The sequence below is a fragment of the Cyprinodon variegatus genome, unplaced genomic scaffold, assembly GCF_000732505.1.
Source record: "Cyprinodon variegatus isolate N-32 unplaced genomic scaffold, C_variegatus-1.0 Scaffold961, whole genome shotgun sequence".
Taxonomy (NCBI): domain Eukaryota; kingdom Metazoa; phylum Chordata; class Actinopteri; order Cyprinodontiformes; family Cyprinodontidae; genus Cyprinodon; species Cyprinodon variegatus.
In genome coordinates this window covers 117,713-136,978 of record NW_015151414.1, presented here as the reverse complement: position 1 = coordinate 136,978, position 19,266 = coordinate 117,713, and the positions used below count along the sequence as shown (strand labels likewise).

General features: G+C 37.9%; 1 protein-coding gene across 1 annotated transcript in view; it reads right to left on the bottom strand.

The window, feature by feature from the left end:
- Positions 1 to 10,494: 10,494 nt before the first annotated feature.
- LOC107100331 (proline-rich transmembrane protein 1-like) overlaps positions 10,495 to 19,266 on the bottom strand; it is a 25,879-nt gene continuing 17,107 nt past the window's right edge. The window contains exon 3 of the mRNA XM_015398779.1: positions 10,495 to 11,280. Coding sequence (XP_015254265.1) covers positions 11,122 to 11,280 — 159 coding nt within the window. The 3' untranslated portion in view covers positions 10,495 to 11,121. The remainder of the gene's footprint in view (positions 11,281 to 19,266) is intronic.

The following is a 19,266-nucleotide window of genomic DNA, read 5'->3' as shown; positions in this document are numbered from 1 at the left end:
GAAAAAAAGCCTTTTTCTTTTAACAGAGAAAACGGTTCATGTTGCACATTTGTAACCATGTAGAGTTGCTGATTATAAAACCTGCCAGTTTCAGATCTTGGTGTCACATTCCTGTTTCTGTCCTCCATGCGTGCTTAGCCCGATATCTATTAGCAAGGGTAGCGTGGCCTCACATACACACACCGCCTGAGCTCTGTTATTGTAGATTGTAGAAACTCTGACAAGTTAAGGACAGGAGAATAAGTAACAGAAGAAGAAAAGTGAAAAGCGTAAGCTTCTCGTTTTAAACACTTTTGAAATTCTCTGCTTTTTGTTGAGTGTAGACACGGTGAGAATAGATGTAATTCAACAGGCCTACATCTCTGAAAGAGCAGGAAGTATGTAAATATTTCAGAAATGTATAATGAATATGCTGAGTTTTACTGTATGCACCATTTAAAGCATCTCCTCTCTTTGGGCTGCATGTGCTTAATGTTTTGGTCTCCTCACAGCTTCTGTAGCTAATTTAATGAGCTAAAGCTTTCTGCAGTATCTCACCATGAATGTTAACTCTATACTAGCTGTTCAAATATCTTCCACCCGATTTTCACCTCAGCTAATAGAACAATGGCTCCTGTTCTACACTCTGTTATTGTTACTCCTTTGAAGGGTATTTTGCAGAAAAGGTAGTGTCTCTATCAGAGTAAGCAGCAGGACTAGGGTCCTATTCAAAAGTCAGAAAGTTGTTGATGTGAGGGGATTGCATTAGCCCTGAGCAGATGTACTCCAGATCCATTAAGTCTTCATATTAAAGGTGGAAATAAAAGCCGTTTTTTTGCCTTAATGCAAAAAAAACAAAAAAAAACATGCATTGTTCCTCATGTTTTGAATTTGTTAAAGGGTGACTTAATTTATTTTCTGGTTTTGCAGGGAAAAATGCCTTCATTCTAATTATTTTTTTTCTTCATTTGTATACGTTTTCATATATTCAATAAAGTTTGTGCTATGCATTGAAACAAATTGGTTTTACCTTGTGGGATGAACTGGGTTCAGCAGTGGGGCTACTTTTGCAGTGTCAAGCTTGTTCTGTATGTTTATGTATAATTCTGGTAATGAATCCATATTCATGATCTATGCAGAGCTCAATCGATGTGTGATGCCTTGATCAGCTTTTGATTCAGGGTCCCACCTGCTACCTCATGCTTTTTTTAACATACTGTCCATTTAGACATTTTCTGGCAACTAGTATGTATTGAGCTGACTTCAAGGCAGTGTGATACATAATGCAGTAAATGCACATAACTTGGAAAAGTTTCTTTTAAGTTTTAAGTAATTTTGTTTTATTCTGAGTTAAAGATTGCTGAGTTTAGGTTTGCTGGCCAGATTATTTTGCTGGCATTAAACTGATAAGGGAGTGCAGTGTTCAAGGAGCAGCCTACCCAAAAACCTGCCAGATGAACTACACCAATAATGTGCCAGTCTGGTTTTGTAGGAGATGGTACATTGCAGATCTACATTCCCTTCTGTATTATGATCTATTTGTTCACATGTAACACTTTTTTTTAATAGCATAAATATCAACCCTTTCACAGAAAAACAGTAAAATGTGTGTTTCGTATTTCATTTTGTTTTTTAAAAAAAATCGGCAAAGAAATTATAGCTTCTTTTCTTACCTAAAATATGTAACATTGTTCGGAAAAAGCTCTTCAGCAGGAAATTAAAATATTCACAAGTCAAAATTGCTTAGAAATAACTTTATACTTCAGTGACTCTTTAAACAAAGTACCCTCCTCCATGTTTTCCCTGCTTTCTGATCTCAGGAAGAAAATTATAGTTTAGAGGCACTGACTGAATGAAAGTGTGTGCCTTATACACCACTCTCAATTCAATCTTAGATCCGGTACTTAACCTGTAATGGATCTCTTGGCTTCTGTACAGTTTTAATACATGGCATTCATTTAATTAAACAGTAGTAAACCATCCAACCTGAAGACTATACAGTGTGGAGCTCAACCAGCTAGAGAGATTATATTAACCAAAGTATTTTATTTAACTTTGTTGGGCAATGCAGCAATAAATCTTCACAAGTTGTTGAGATGTTCTCTTTTGAGAATCAAACATCTGACTCAATTTGTGATAATGGTTTAAAGGAAGGAAATGGAATCTGGAAAGTTTTCCATTAAAACTAGAACCAAGTAACACTGTTATCCACAAGCTAATGGCCACACTTATGAAAAACAGCATCTTCTTTTCAGGAAGTTCAGTGACAGTGAGGACCCAAATAATTTGGTCTAATGGACAAAAAGGTGCAGTTTAGCTGGTCTAAACACTAAGATAATGTAGAGGGGGAAAAAAGTAATTAGCTTACCCCCAAATGGAAGATTTAAGGCTCATATCAGGCAATTTTTATTCAAATATTGTCTTCAAGTTCTTATTTCATATGTCTAAATATATCACTTGTTTAATTATCATATATATAAATCACAACTAGTGTTGTGCAGATGCCATTTTTTGCCCTGATACCATCTGCTTGAAACTGATTTGTGTGTATATACTGTATGAAGAACTGCATACTGCTTGGATGTAGAATAACTGCCATCATGGCTTTGTCAAGCTGCTGCCTATCTTTGTGAAGCAGGAAAAAGACTAAAGCAAAGTGAATCCAGTAAAACTTTATATTGCCTACCTGGAATGGGTGACAATAGTTTTGGCTCTCAAAATGGTATCGGTGCCCTATTTGTTGGTACTCGCCGATACAGATGCCACCATTTTAGTTCATTATCGGTGCGCTGTCGGATACTGGTATCAGTGCAACACTAATTACAACCATATAGTATAATTATACACCTAATAAAAGGGTAATTCTCTCTTAGCTAATAGTTACATTTCACCTTCAATGAAAAAGGGGTCTATGTTGTTATCCTGTTTAAAAACTAGATGTCTAGATGCATTGTTTATGGAGTCTGTTTTCGTGATTTCATCAATTCCAGGGGTTAGTTCATCAAACAGTATGTGCAAAGATCTAGAGGAATATTACAGTTTTATGCACGTAGAGTCTTTCTGATCTTATTTGGTTCCCCTGTTTATATGAAAAGAGATTAATATTTCCCACCTACAACACCCTGAACAACATCCTGACCCATGTAATGACTTAGTTTCTTAAGCTCTGATGGTTTAGGAAGGAATTTCTGCCTGAAAATAATTAATTAATTAATTAAACTAATTAAATCAAATGTCACTCCAAGTTATGAAGTGGTTAAATAATACTTTTCAAGTGGAACCAGTATTGTAAATGTCATCATTCCTGGCTATGTGCTTGGGGTTGTTGTCAGACTGGAAGACCCAGCCTCGACCTCTCATCTTCAATGCTCTAACTTGGGGAAGGAGGTTGTTCCCCAAAATCAAGAGAAGAAAAATCTAGAAATTCCACAGGAAAACATAATGATTACAATGTCATATTCAAACTAGTCAACCAGACAGATTCTTTTACAGATTGAAATCCGGTGCAGTTAACAAAATCGATAAATAAACTTGTAGGAGAAGTCCGAAGTGCCAGAATACTCTATACTGGAGACCTGTTAATTAACTGCAGAGACAGCGTTCAGCAAGGCAAAGATTAACAAGACTGAGGGGGAAGAGTTCAGTGCAGCTTGGTGGAGAACAAAAAGATTAGCAGGGGAGTCATTGGAGGAGTTCCTCTAACAACGATGTGAAAGGTATACTGTAGAGCACGAATATGGAAAATGTGGGAAAGAAGATAAAATCAAATGCTGTAACTGTGGTGGAGAACATACTGCTGCATATAGCGATTGTGAAGTGAGTAAAAGATCTGAAGAAATTAGAAAAGTTAAATTAGAGCTCGGAATAACTCATGCTGAAGCTGAAAAAAGGATCCCATGGACAGAAAAACCCAAACCAACAGTTAAGCAAATAAGTTCAAAACCTCTGGAGCAGCATCCCAAATTGAAGATTTATTGATAGTAAAAAAAGAAAGATTTTGTTCTTTTCATGGTTGAAGTGATCAATTGTAGTGCTCAGACAACAAGGGAAAACCGAACAATATCTAAATAATAGTGAAAGCTGGAGAAAAGTATCTTGACGTTAGAGATGGGAAATGGTTAAAAAGCATGATGGGAAAACGAGTAGGACCATCAGAAACTGGCAGTGACGATAATTTTGAGATAAATTATGAGGACTAATGTGATTAAGTATTTATTATGTTGGTTAAGTTAAACAGTTTGGAAAGATATATATATATTTTTAATCATTATTGTTTTTCTTTTCTGGGGGTGAGTCTTGTTTTCTGTTTCCTTGCTTAACTCCTTATCAGTTGGTGGCGGTAATGAACCTTTAAGTTTGCCAACCGCCATGAAACTTTCAACCGCCATGAAACACAAGAATTTAAAGGCAGACTAACAGATCTTTAAGGGTCATAATTCTAGCTGATAGTCGGGTTCTTAAATATTTATTTGCAACTGTATCATACAAAATAATAATTACAAAATTATACATTGTGACTTCTGGATATTTGTTTTTTTTAGATCATGCCTCTCACAGTGGCCATGCACCCATGATTACAATTTCAGAACGCTCCATGATTTGTAAGTGGGAGAACTTGTAAAATAGCAGGGTTCTCAAATACTGTTACAGCAGAGCTATACAGTATATATATATATATATATATATATATATATATATATATATATATATATAGTGTATAGTTCTGCTGCAACAGTTATGTAATTAGTAAAATGTGGATATTGTAAAAGTTTTATAAAGTTCTTTGAAGCAATTCTACATATGGTAGTTAAGATGAGGAGAGGCTGGGTTGAAACAAGATTAAACCGGAAGTTTTTTTTAAATGATCGATCAACATTCAGAATTATTTCCAACTTTATTTATGTTCCCTCTATTTGAAATAGCAGAACTATAATGTAACTATGCTGGAATAGAAAGTTACAGCCAAACTTATCTTCCGCGTCTAATGCAAAGACTCCCAAACTGTCATTTTCTTCTTCTGTATCATTGTGATATTTGATAATCATGAGAGAGAAAACATAACACTGCAAAGATCGCTGAAATGAAGGATGCAGCTGCACATAAGGGCTGCATACACTATTTTTAATAGTTGTTACTAGTCCCATTGGGCTTAGCAGGGTTCAAACTGCATTTATTTAACAAAAGATCTCTGTCAGGAAAATAATGAGACAATGAGATGCCTTTTTACTGGAGACTGTGCGCCCAAATGACAGATTTCTACATCAGTAGAGACTGTTTAAAAAGGGGTAGGACCCTTTACTCTGTTTAATCATTTACGAAAGTCGTTTACTAAAGCTTGGGTGACTTTGAATCTTTCAAATATCTGGCTGTCCAAATACAGGACCCTGTTCAAGCCATGTTTCTAAATGGTAGTTACTAAGTCAGACTTTTATCACTGGAAGAACATCTCTAGGATCAAAAGACAAATTTCCAAGCAGGTTCTAGAAAAAAAACACATTTATGCATTTATCTTTAGTAGTATTGATTTCTGCAACAGTTTCTTCATGGGTTTGCCTAAAAGTCCATCAGGCAGCTGCAGCTGATCCAAAACGCTGCTGCAAGTGTTCTCACTAGAACTAAGAAAGTAGAGCACATCAGCCCGGTTCTGAAGTCCTTACAATGGTTATCTGTGGCTCATAGAATAACCTTTAAAATTCTTCTGTTAGTATATAAATCACTGAATGGATCGGCACCTCAATATATAACAGATTTATTGTCAGTGTATCAACCTCCTAGACCAAGCCTATGCTGTACTCCTAGAACTAGAAACACAATTCAAATTTGAACCCGGGTCGGCCATGCCGAGGACTAATTAATGCCTTGACTGAGGACATGGGTCGTGCATGCTAACCGCTGCTCCACCAAAGCACATCCTGTAAAGCAATTTAATTCTCTTTAAATTTAATTGAATTTATTTGTTCTCGACAAATAATTTTGTCTTTTCCTAACTTGACCTGATGTCTAAACTTTAGGCACTAGTGGTGTCTGAACCATCATCACCTCAATGGACCCATTCTCTCTGAGCTTTCACTCTTAACCAATCGGGTTGCAGAGATGATGTTCGGCCAGTTGGTGGTGATGCTAGACTGCTGTTTGGTAAAAGTCTCTCATTCGAATGAGCTAGAAGGCCACTTCAGTTGGGAGTGATGTACTACTGTTGTGTATATCTTGTGTAGATGCTTGTATTCACTGCAGTTTATCCAGGCTGGATGTGATGGTGACCACCATCTTCTTCTTAGGTCACACAGGTAGAGGGCATAATTTCTTGCCATGGGAAAAGACATCTCCAAGTTTCCAAATAGTCCATAATTGCCTATTTGTTTTAAATCAATAAGGTAGTTGTTAAGAAAATATATGTACTATATAAACAGTAGTCTGTGCGTTAACGTAACGCAGGAGGTCTGGAGATGCTTTTGTAACATTACACAGTCAATAGAAACTGCATTCTGTTTTGCTTCATCTTAAAATAGGCTTGACTGTCATGAAACAAGGACAGGTGGACCCAGTATTCAAGGAGACAGTCAGTGGGCAAGTTCAAAACGTTTATTTAATGAAGAACAAAACTAAAAGGGGAACTGGTAGGATCTGTGGCACACGGCAACTGCAGGTGGGGGTCAGGGCACTGCCCAATCTGAGACACTCTGTTAGTGGGAGAAACACAGGCAAGTGACCACGATCATCTGACAGAAGATGATTATCTGAGTTGGTCACTTACCTGGTTTAACAGTCTAGTCCACGAGTGTCCCCTGTGCTGCAGTTCCAGAGTTCATGCAGGAAGCCGATCTCAATGTGTTTGAACATTTTCTCTTTTATTTATTCTTTTACTCTTCTATTTTAAAAGGGAGGAGTCTTAATAGAAAATTTTAATCTATGTTAACTTTACCCTGTTTTTCTTAAGATATTACATCAACCATACTTTGTCTTAGGTGTATTCTGTTCTTTTAGCATTCTTTTAAACTTTCTCTACTGGTTGTATTTAGAAAGTTGGAAGTCAGAGAACATTTACGGTGTACCTCTGCACCAAGGTCAGCTAAAGAGGAATGGTACCATAAAGGACTGGGATGGATCTCTGGCTTTCTGGAATGCACCTCCCATTTCTTTTGTGCCTCCTGTGATGTTTAAATGTTTGTGCATACCTTAACGCTGGGATTATTGTTCTAAGAGCAGGAGCCTGCGAATGCCTTACGCCTCTGAAAAAAATTTGCAATGACAAAAATCGACTTTTCTGTTTTACGGAATGGTGTCATCTCCCTCCTTGATAAAAAATAATATCAAGTACTCACCGCCAACAGTCAGATTGTTTTAGGGCTGTCAGAGTAACATGAAGCCATGTCTGTGGATACTTTGTCTAGCGCTCTGCCCACCCTTAGGCATGTCACGACTCGCATTTTGAAAAGCCCTGTTCTATCTAACAATATTATACAATGCGGTTTTCCAGGCCAAAGAGTCCCAAACTGATGGCAAGATGGAGCAGGGACCCCCTAATTATATATATTGTATGAAATAGTGTTATATCAAACTGGTCCTATAGTCACTCTATTACATATGGTGTAATGTAACGTAAGTATTTTTGCCTTGGGATTATTAAAGTATTTCTGAGTGTTAATCCTGGTTGATGGGTCAGGTGTTGTGAATGAAACGGTGCCCAGCTTGAAAGAGCTCCTCTGTGTCACTGAATGTGTGCATTGATGACTGAAAGACATCTTCTGCCTCCAGTTATCTGTTTACTTCAGTGTTTGAATTCATGTTAATGTGAATTTAAAGACATTTAAAGACAATAGTGAAAAACATTGCAGGGGGGAATATATATAAAAAAGTTTAAGATACAGTTTTTTTTTTTATGACCGATCAACATTTAGAATTATTTCCAACTTTATTTATGTTCCCTCTATTTAAAACAGTAGAACTGTAGTGTAACTATGCTGGAATAGAAAGTTACAGCAAAACTTATCTTCCGCATCTAATGCAAACTGTTTTTGACTTTGGTCTGACAAATCATCTCCAAAACCTCCCAATCTGTCATTTTCTTCTTCTGTACCATTGTGATATTTGATGATCATGAGAGAGAAAACATAACACTGCAAAGATCACTGAAATGAAGGATGTGGCTGCACATAAGGGCTGCATACACTACAATATTTGTTAATGGTTGTTACTCGGCCCATTGGGCTTAGCAGGTTTCAAACTGCATTTATTTAACAAAAGATCTCTGTCAGGAAAATAATTTTTAATCGGCAACTTAATTACTCAGCAAAATCTTGTTTTTTTTGTGTCTAACAGAGAAATAGCCACAACAACACAATGAGATGGCTTTTTACTGGAGACTGCGCCCCCAATTATACATTTCTACATCAGAAGAGACTGTTTAAAAAGGGGGAAGGACTCTTTACTCTGTTTAAGCATTTACTAAAGCTTGGGTGACTTTGAATCTTTCAAATATCTGGCTGTCCTAATACAGGGCCCTGTTCAAGCCATGTTTCTAAATGGCAGTAACCAAGTCAGACTTTTATCACTGGAAGAACATCTCTAGGATCAAAAGACAAATTTCCAAGCAGGCTCTAGAAAAAAAATACATTTATGCATTTATCTTTAGTAGAATTGTTTTCTGCAACAGTGTCTTTATGGGTAATGTAAGTATTTTCTCCCTGGGATTATTAAAATATTTCTGATTCTGATTCCTGGTTGATGGGACAGGTGTTGTGAAACGGTGCCCAGCTTGAAAGAGCTCCTGTGTGTCGCTGAATGTGTGCATCGATGACTGAAAGACATCGTCTACCTCCATTTATCTGTTTTCTTTCAGTGTGTTGAATTCATGTTAATGTGAATTTAAAGACATTTAAAGACAATTAGCAGAAAAAATAGCATGGGGAATATATAAAAACAAAGTATTCAACCAAAACCTTTGCGACCCCCATGCAGTACCTCTGCGGACCATCTAGGGGTCGCAGACCCCCTGTTGAAGACCTCCATAATAGACTCTAAGATGGGCTTAGACAACTGTGTAAATATTTGAGAGCAATACTTCCATGACCTTTTCAATAATTTTGCCTTCCAGCATGACTAAATCCATCAATCTCATTGGCGTTTGAAGAAGGTTGAAGTGGAGTAATCTAAACAAATACGTTAACACTGATTTAAAGCAGTTTAGTTTCAGCACTTTTATATTCTTAATGGAGTTTGCTCCAAGTAAATGAAGCACTAAAAGTTTAACTAAAACTGGTTTCTCTGTTTTGGTTCGTGGTATGCAGAGCAGACTTGAGTCAGAAGACCTGAGAGTTCTGTGCGATTTATATAGACAGCAAGTCTGTGATGTATTAAGCAGGAGAGTTGTTGGCATCTTGAACCATTTAGCCCCAGGCCCAGAATAGTTTAACATTCTTAAGACCATTACAGTACTTTAAAATTAAGGTAAGGACATGTAGTACCAGTTCCCTGCTTTGGCTGAGTTTGACTGTATGTAAATAGTTAAACCTAAAAGGTTTACTATAATACAATAATCTTTCTGTAAGTTGTTGGATTTTTTTTTTAAAAAGAGAAACAAAATGGTAGCTGGTAGAGGAAATGCCCCTTAATTATCCCCACATCTGTTTATGTCTGCTTTGGCCTGGTGCTGGAATTCTACTGAGGCTAAAAAAAGGACTATCAAAATACTTTCAGGATGGATGCCTGTTGTAAATGCCCTTATTTTATCAATATTAAATGTTTTTGGCCTTTTTTTGTATAGTTATACATCACAAACATGCACCTTTAATGTGACTTTTCTGGTATTTAGTGCATTAGGGATAACCGAATACATATTAGAGCAGCAATCAGGGATACGTCTTATAAGGGCAGCGTGTTCGCTTACCCGACTGTGGCTGGTGATCTAGGTCAGTTAGAGGAGGTGTATGGTTTGGAACGTTCCATTTTGGGGAAACCTTTACATGCACAATGAAATAAAGCAGTTGCAGTTCCAAAAACCAGCTACCTCAGAGCAGCAGAAAAGAGGCGCTCATAAACAGATTTCTGAAACTGCTTTTCTTTTGGTGAAAACTCTGACTCAAATCTTTTCTGAACAAGCCGAGAAAGAATGATGGTTTCTCTTATTTACCATTATAAATGCTGGGTGCTCTTCCACCCGTTCACAACCTCACCTCTGGATCCAATTTGAAGGTATAAGGTCTGTGTTGCCAATGAGTTTCACACCATCCAGTGATCAAAAGCTTCCAGCTGGGTGACGCAAAAGCGAAAGAGAGGGCTGTTAAAATGGTTTTGTTTAAAAACAGGCAGACTCCTTCTTCCAGGGGCTGTGTGCAAGTGGAGAAATAAAAGGTCCAATCTGGGGATCCTGAGTAGAGTCCTTTTATCGAATATGTTTGAAGATGGAAGCAGTATAATGTCCCCATCCATGGCTGAGCCCAACAACTTATGTTTTAAGGTACACATTTGCTGAGGTTGGATAAATAAACAGAGGAAATACATCACACATGATTTACAGTATATATGGTTAACATATTTCTTTATTTAGAAAATGTTTATGCGTTAATATAAAAAAAGAATAGGAACAAACCACTGCCAATAAGAGAAATTATGTTGAACAGAGCAGGTACAAATCAGTCTAGAGGTACTAACGGAGCTGGTTACATATTAGATGCTATGCTGATTTTGTCTGAGAACAGAGATCTGTTGGAAAAAACAGAAGACTTTGGTTTGATGCAAAAATAAAAATGTCGGAGAAGGGTTACAACTCACTCCCGACTCATTAGTAGCAAAGCATTAATCACAATCACACTGATAATATTCTTTTAACATATTAGGAAAAAAAAGCAACTTTAGGATGGCTTCTTTTTCCAAGGCGATAGCTGGCAATATAGAAATGCAGGCATGTCCAAAGTCGGTCCTCAATGGTGCCGTCATACAGGTTTTCAATATTTCTCCGCTTCAACACAGTTCACTCTGAATATTGCAGTTCAGCAAATCCCGTTACCTGGCCATCAATATAAATCAGCTAAAGCAGGGACTCATCTAAAACCTGCAGAATATTGGCCCTCGGGACCAACTCAAACATGCCGTTAATAAGGTATGCAAAAGCAGCATGCAAAGAAAAGATAAGAAATTAAGGAATTACTGCTTAGCAACAACGTTCATAAGCACAGCCACATAAATGATGAGGAGGATAAGGCTTCCAATGCCGAGTCCCAGGGCCACATGGTTCAGCGTCCTGGCGGTTCTGCTACTCCTCTCTGCGGACATCCGATCACCACTGTGGTTAGCTTCACGGGTCTAAAGTTAAAAACATGATATATGAAGGTAATTAATAAAGACATACAAACCAAACAGGTAAAGACAGATTTATTATGATAATCTAAGTATAGGAATGACTAAAAATTATTTCTGTTAGTGAATGAATAAAAACTCAAAGAAAATGATCAAATGAAGGTCAGACGTTGCTTATCTTTTCTGTTAGTCATTCATTCTCTGATGAATAAAAAGGAACCCATAAACAACACAGTATAATTTCAATCAAATCAAATTTCTGTGAAATCAAACTGTCATCATAGGAAGCAAAACTGATCGACAATCACTTTCACCTGCTGTTGTGCAAATGGAATAGACAACAGATTAAAATCATTGGCAATTAGCAAGACACTCTAAATCAAGGAGTGATTCTGTAGACGGGGACCACAGACCACTTCTCAGTACTTATACTTTCTGGCTGATGTTTTGGACCTGATTCCTATTGAGCACATCTTGGACATCATGTCTCGATCTATCCTCTCTCTGGAGACCACCCACCACCTTATCAGGACCGTGCTAAGGCGTTGTAGGGAGGTTATTCAGGCATGTGGACGCCGCAGACAATAATGAGCCTAATTTTGAACTGTTTTAGGGAAATTTCTTTGGAAAGGAAAGTTGGATAAGCCTGTAGTGGGCCCACCCTGGACTGGAAAGTGTTTATTTTATTAGGCTTTTGTTTTTTTATTCTGGAGTGACCAATATTTTATCGTTCTTATCTTATTGAGGCAGCTGTGATCACTGTAGCTGCTGTGACATTAATATTTGGTCTGTTGTCAAAGGCGCTGATTGAACAAACTACAGTGAACAGGAAGCAGTGCAATGTAATATTTGTTGGAAGCCAAAATCAACAATGGAGAAAAAACATTTATGCTTGGGGATTAAGCTGCATTAGCAACAACCTAATACAGGAATGAGTACCTTTAATTCAATGCTTTTTAATGCTCTTAGAAATAATTTTAATGCCATAAACAACTATCCATGGCTCTCATATTATATATACCGGTATACATATAAATAACATGGCAAAATCCTTCGTCATCTTTACCGCTGACAGACTGCAGCTATGTCCCGAATTCCTTGTTTTCCAGCCACTTTTAATGAAAATTGCATTTTCCCATTCACTAACTTTTTCGCCGCCTCAATTTGTTTTCCGAACATACTGTACAAGCTTTACGATCAACCAGGAGCAGTTACGCAGAAACACGCAGAACTGTCTACACCACTTATATCTGATAGATCTCATGAAACTGTTTTTATAAACGTTTTTATTTTTAGATAAATCATTTTAAATGGCACTATAATCACATTTAATTAATTTAATGCCTGTTAAGGTCTTAATTAAAATAAAAATCATAATTTGGAGGTTTAGAGGATTTTTCAGAGGGACGCTTAGTTACTCCCACCAGGGAGATGATCGCCGTTGAAGCTTTGGGAAATAAACTTTTCTTGAGTCCGTTTGTTTATGATCAGAGGTGGGAAGAGTATTCATAAACCACACTAAATGAGCGGCACTATTTCATCATATTTTTATTCAAGTAAAAAGTAGCATTTAGAGCAAATACTCATGTAACAGTAAAAAAAGTATTTCCTAAAAAAGGCTATTTAAGTACTGAATAGTTGTTCTACTTGCTAACCATTATCATAACAATTGATTTAATATTTTACAAAATGATGCAAATTTCAATAAAATAAAATCTTAAGTGATATAAAAATTGTGATGTCTCAAATAATAACATAAAAATAAAATTAACAGTGATTACACAAAAAATGGGGTGGAATGAACACTCTTCAAGGCACATTTTTTTTATTTATTTATAAGGTTTGCAAAATTGATAGAGTATGTAAGAAAAGATAGAATTACAGTATAGTTTATAGAGGCAGACTCAGCAGGTGGAAAATAACATTCAACCAAAATTCCTCCAGTAGAAAAAGTGTTTCCCTTTGTGGTGCATATTTCCCTTAATGAAAACAAGCTTGTTTTCATTAATTGAAGTTACTCACAATGGATGGAGCAGCCAGAAATTAGTGAAAATATCATATTTTTACTCATATAAACATAATAGGTCGATATTGTAAAATACCTCCTATAAGTGCATTTTTTAATAAGTTTGTTAAAGTAAATGTAACTAGTTATTACCCACCTTTGTTTCTAGTGCAGTAACCCTGAGTTTCTTTTCTGAAAGAATTGGGACAAATCATGCATTGCCCAGGTGATGATGCAGTGTATGTATTTAGACTTATTTTCAACTTTTGAGTGAGTACGGTAGAATGAATTATTACACAATCTGTTTTAAACTGAATTCTTTATTTTGGTAGTTTGATAAGATTTTATTCTTTAAGCACTGAAGGGGTAGTCAAAGAGCCATTGTTAAGCCCAAAATAAAACAAACAGTTTGTTAAGAAAATGTGCCCTCCTGAAAACATGGATTGCCCCTCCAATGATTAGTTTATGCATCCAGGTCTGCCTTAAGCCCGGCGTACGCTGTGTGATTTTCAGGGCGATTTTCCAGTCGTGCGAGAATTTTCCGATCGGTCCGACTTTCAGCCTGATCGTGCGTCTTGAGTCGTATAGTGTGTAGGGGGCTACTAGCGGCGCTCACAGCCTCTCATGACCACCTCCCAATCAGGAATCGTAAGGTCAAATATTAAATATCAAACATGTTTGATTTTCTCCCGACCGTCCTGGGCAAATTGCTCAGGGCGCATGCGCAAAGAAGGATTCTTATTTTATTCCTCCTCTCAGATGTAAACACAGCAGCATGGCAGGGATGCAATGAGTGAAATGCAGCTCCGTCTGCAAAATGGACGGACCGCGGCAGCCACGCCTGCTCAGCCACGCCTGCTCAGCCACGTCTGCTCAGCCACGTTCTCTTTTCCAAATACGTCGTCGTCCCTTTCTTTCTAGGACCCTCTACACAAAATTGCACAAATTGCCAAGGCAGTGCGGTTCACTATAGTGAGCTTAATGTCCCCCTTCTATTTGTTTGGCTTCCGGATAGACAAGTCAGAGCAGCTCCATCTCACTGTGGAGCCGAGTCGCATGAGAGTGTAGGGCAATTGTGAGCTCACACTTTAGTCGTACAGTGCGAGCAGCAGATGCGTGCAACGATCGAAAAAAAAAATTGCAGTGTATGCAGGGCTTTACGGTACGACAAATCTTTGACACTGTGGAGAAAAAAATAGCGTTGATGCAATCCTACACGATGCAAATGCAATTTATCAGGAACGCCATACAGAGTTGAAAGATTCCTGAAGGATCCTTAAGTGAGGGGGTTCCCAAAAAAAAAGGAAACATATCTTCCGCTATATATCTCAAATATAATAAGAAAATCCAGCAGTAAAATTAATTATCTTTGTGCAGTAAACGGTGAAACAAAGCAGGATCATGTTGAACCCCCTTGTGAAATTACAATTAATGTTTGGTCCTCAGGTCCTGCATGGCGCATCAGTCCCGGGGCTTAAGTGCCATGCAGGCATCATTTGACACAGGGATAAATAAAACACAAAAGCATGAAAATGTGTATATAAGAAGCATTGTGGAAAAACTGTCCGCTGCTGAAAAATGCAGCGTCCCAAAGTCTGGTTTTCAAAAAGGAACAGGAGAGAAAGGAAAAAAGAGAGCTGGAGAAAGGCGTCAAGGCAATACCCTGACCCAGTTTTTTTAGGACAGGTTTGTTACCTGAATAGATCAAATTAATGAAAACTGATTAACCTGTTGAGTAAAGCAGGGTATCTGCTGGCTATTACTACTTAGTTGAATCTCCTCAAGGTCAGAGGGAAATCACATCATTAATAATGCCAACCAGATGTTTACTGTCTTTAACAGAAAATGATTGCAAGTGGTAGAATTCTCTTAAGATAGAAAGAAGAACACTTGAAACGATTCACTTTACTTCTATCTCCAGAGGGGGAAAAACATTTATTGACAAGTCGAATTCCAAGTTGGCTCTGATACTTAAACAGGAAAAACATGTTTTTGCCAAGATTACTTAGCTTATAAATGGAGTATGTGCAGATTTGCTTAAGTTTAGCAATGTTATTGCAAAGATTCCCTTATTTGGAAAAGAGAAAGAGGCCTTTTTTCCTGAGCCACAAATAAGACTCAAATATAATTACTTCTGCAGTTTCATTTTTATTTTTCAAGAAGAATTAAACCAGGATTAACCCAACATTTAATGAGTCTATTGTGTCCGTAAATAACACAGAGACCAAACAACTAAACCAGAAAGCTCACAGAGCAGAGAATTTACATACATGATAGACTGGGCAACATGAAAATGGCCTAGTCAGAGGGTTAACATCTGCTAAATGCTAGTAGATGTTTAGCAGGATATTTATGTTAAATAAGTCTCCTTGTCCCCCATCATGTCCTGTCCCAGTGAGGAATGTAAGCTACAGTGTGTTCAAGGACGAGCCGGTTTGCATCATTACAGAGTCTGTGGGAATTTCCCACTTTTTAACATTCCAAAAACTTTAAGTGAAAATTTTGTTATATATATATATAAAAATTGCAAAACATTTTTTCTATAATGATCACCATATAATAAAATGGCCTCCCATTGTTTGGCAATATCAAAGCCTTTCTTGGGGCCCAAAATTCCTGGCGGCACAGCGATTTAATCACTTTAGGTGCTGTTTACATTATTCGAAGGAGACGAGATGAAGTTTGGATGTGTTCCAAGCTTGCAGATGTGGTGGGACACATTTGTTCCATATGTGAACGAGAGTATTCTGTGTACGAGGAAAATGAAAAGCAAAAACATTTAAATGTTTAAATTCTATTTAATTCTTAACAAAAAGCTTTTAGAAGCTTCCTCCGCTACATTTCACAAATGCATCTCGACTGAGGTAATGGAATCCACACCAAAAACAGGAAATGAGTCTGTGCACGAATTTCGTGCGTTGTGATATGCATCCCCAGCCTTGCGTGCAATTCCCTGTTACAGTTTAACGTTCAGCTCCCATCAATGACAAAAGGATGATTTTCTGGAAAAGAAAGCAGCCTTTTCACAGCACAACCACAGAGGCGGGGAAAGGGAGTGGACAAGTTTAGATCCTAACAAAACACTGCTTGTTTGGACTTTTGTTGAAGTTGCTCTTGTCTTCGGACCAGACTTGTTCCAGGAAAGACTTTCATTACTTCCAAGCCTCAATAACAACTACTGCTGCTATTTCAACCTTTTCTGTTATAAAGTAAAACTATTGTCAAAGCAGGAAGGCAAGAAAAAAAAAAAGCAAGTTTAACTAGAAAACTACTCAGACTTTATTCTGAATGCATGCAGGTTTTATCAATCTTCCTTGCATTCTCAATAGTTTTCATAATCACTGCAATGATTGTTTGTTTCCTCTCAAAGGGAAGAGTTTTGTAACACCTATGTGGGGTAATGGGTGCTGTGCTTGTTTTGCTTCACACAAAGTTTTGCATGGATTGCAACAGTTCAGCTTTGGTTTTATCTTATAAGAGGACACACATCTGCTCTGGCTCTTAGATGGACCACGTGCAGTCAGGACTCTTTTTCTCCTATTTGTGATGTCTTTATCTTTGCTAAATGTCCAAGGCCAAATGTACAGACTTAATTACAATGACATGTCCATCTAACGGTTTCCTCCAAAAATCTAGGTGTCACGGTGTCTCTGTATGTGTATTCTGGAGGCTACAGCTACCTGGAGGGTCGTACTGAACCGATTACATAAGCACACCTATGCCTTGTAACCAGAATCACCTGCTGAGACAAAAACACACTGACAGAATAATTGGTACTCCTTGTTTATTGAAAGCAAAACCCACAATGGTCATATGAATAATAAACTAACAAATAAAAATTATATGAAAATGAATGAATCAAAGTCAGTTTTATTCAACCGAATAAAAATAAAAGAATATACTCAAAACTGATCTGGATAAAAATGATGGTACTCTTAACGTAATATTTTGTTGCACAGCCTTATAGGGCAATCAATGCAACCAAGCAATTCCAGCAACTGTCAATGAGACTTCTGCTCCTCTCAGCAGGTATTTTGGTCCACTCCTCATTAGCTCCCATTGTCTAAGGTTTCACAGGTTGACTTTTCAAGATGGCTTATTTCAGCTCGTTCCAAATATGCTCAATAGGATTTAGGTCAAGGCTCATAGAAGGCCACCTCATAATAAGCCAATGTTTTAATCTTAGCCATTCTTGGGTGTTTTTAGCGGTCTGTTTTGGGTCATCTTCTTGTTGAAGACGCATGACTGGTGGCTGAGACCAAGCTTTATAACACTGGGCAGTGCATTTAGCTCTAGAATCCATTGATAGTCTTGAGGTTTTATTGTTCCCTGCAGAGATTCAAGACACCATGTGCGAGATGAAGCAAAGCATCCCAAAACACAAGAGAGCCTCCTCCATGTTTCCAGTAGGTCCTGTGTTCTCTTCTTGATTCGATTAATTTTTCCATTTGTGACCATCTTAGTTAAAAGTTTTGTCGCCATAAGAAATTCTCCAAGAACATTTGTGACTTGTCAAGATGTTTTTTTTTTGCAAATTCCAGTCTGGATTTTTTATGATAATAATAATTATAGAACTCTATTGATCTCACATTGAGGAAATTTACCTCTGCATATAATCCATCCCAGCGGGGAGCAGTGGGCTGCCATCATGGGGCGCCCGGGGAGCAGTGTTTGGTTAAGAGCTTTGCTCAGAAACCCAGAGTGGGAGTCTGTGGGAGTGGGGCTCGAACTCATCCCTCAGGATTCCAAGCTCTATGCCCTAACCACTAGGCCGCCACTCCCCGAACTGATGTTTAGATTTCATTAAAAGTGTCCTCATTGGTGTCCTCCTTAGTTGTCTACCATTAAGTCCACTCTGGCTCAAATAACAATGGATAATGCAATCAGACAATGATGTTCCCTGAGCTTGAAGGCCTTGTCCAGGCCTGGATTAGGTTTTTTTCTAAAATCATTATGTCAAAGCATGGTTAAAAAAAAAAATTAATAAAAAAAAAAGCTGTTAACTATCATGTAATTGTTCATTAGTTTTCCTTTTGTCAAATTCAAGCTATGTGTTAAGTTGCTTTTTTTTCTTTCGACAACAATTTCTTCCAGGCGTGTTTAAGGACTTGGAAGCAGGAGTATCAAATGGTATGTCTAGCTTTTTTAACATCAGTATTTATCCCACTGATTTCAATTTTTCTATCTTTTCTGTACTTCCTTCTATTGCTCCACTAGAGCCCCTTCCCCTCCCTCAGAGCCATTTCTTCATCATGATTTGTTCCCCAGAGTCAAAGCCAGGATTTCCTCTCATCTCCATCATATGCTTGCCTATCTGCCCTCCAACGCTGCAAGCTGCCATGTTCTGAATCTTGCATCATGGCACAAGCCTTGAGGCTGATTTATATTTACAAAGCAGGTCGTCTGCTATGTGTGGCAGTGAATGCAAATGTGCCTCCGCCTCTGCTGCAGACACTCTGGAGCACCTCTCCAAAATTAAAGGTGACCGCAGACAGTGCCGCAGACAGGAGGCCTCTGATTGGTCAAATCTACATCTGTTCTACACTATGTATATTTCTTGTTTGGTACCTTACCAACTTGTTTTGTTTGTATGACCGTCATTGCGGAAAATGGCTCCTGAAGCTAGAACAGCGAGGTGCGCAAGAACGCTGAGACCCTTTTTCTACCTGGATCCCCGCTCTTTTTCACTCTCATGTCCCTCCTTTGTCGCATAAGCTTGTCCCCACTTCTTCACCGCATCGACTGTGTCTGGAGCCACAGCTAGTCCCCGATTGTCCTTCTTGCGTTGTGGTGTGGAACAAGATTGCGCAGACCACGCTTCAATATTGGGCATAAATCAAAAATATCTGCGACAAGTAGGCCTGTCACGATAACAAATTTTGCAGAAAGATTAATTGTCTCAAAAATTATTGCGATAAACCATAATATTGTTTGAAGACCTTTTTACACTGATTTAATGGAAATTACATAATAAGGCAAGGCAAATT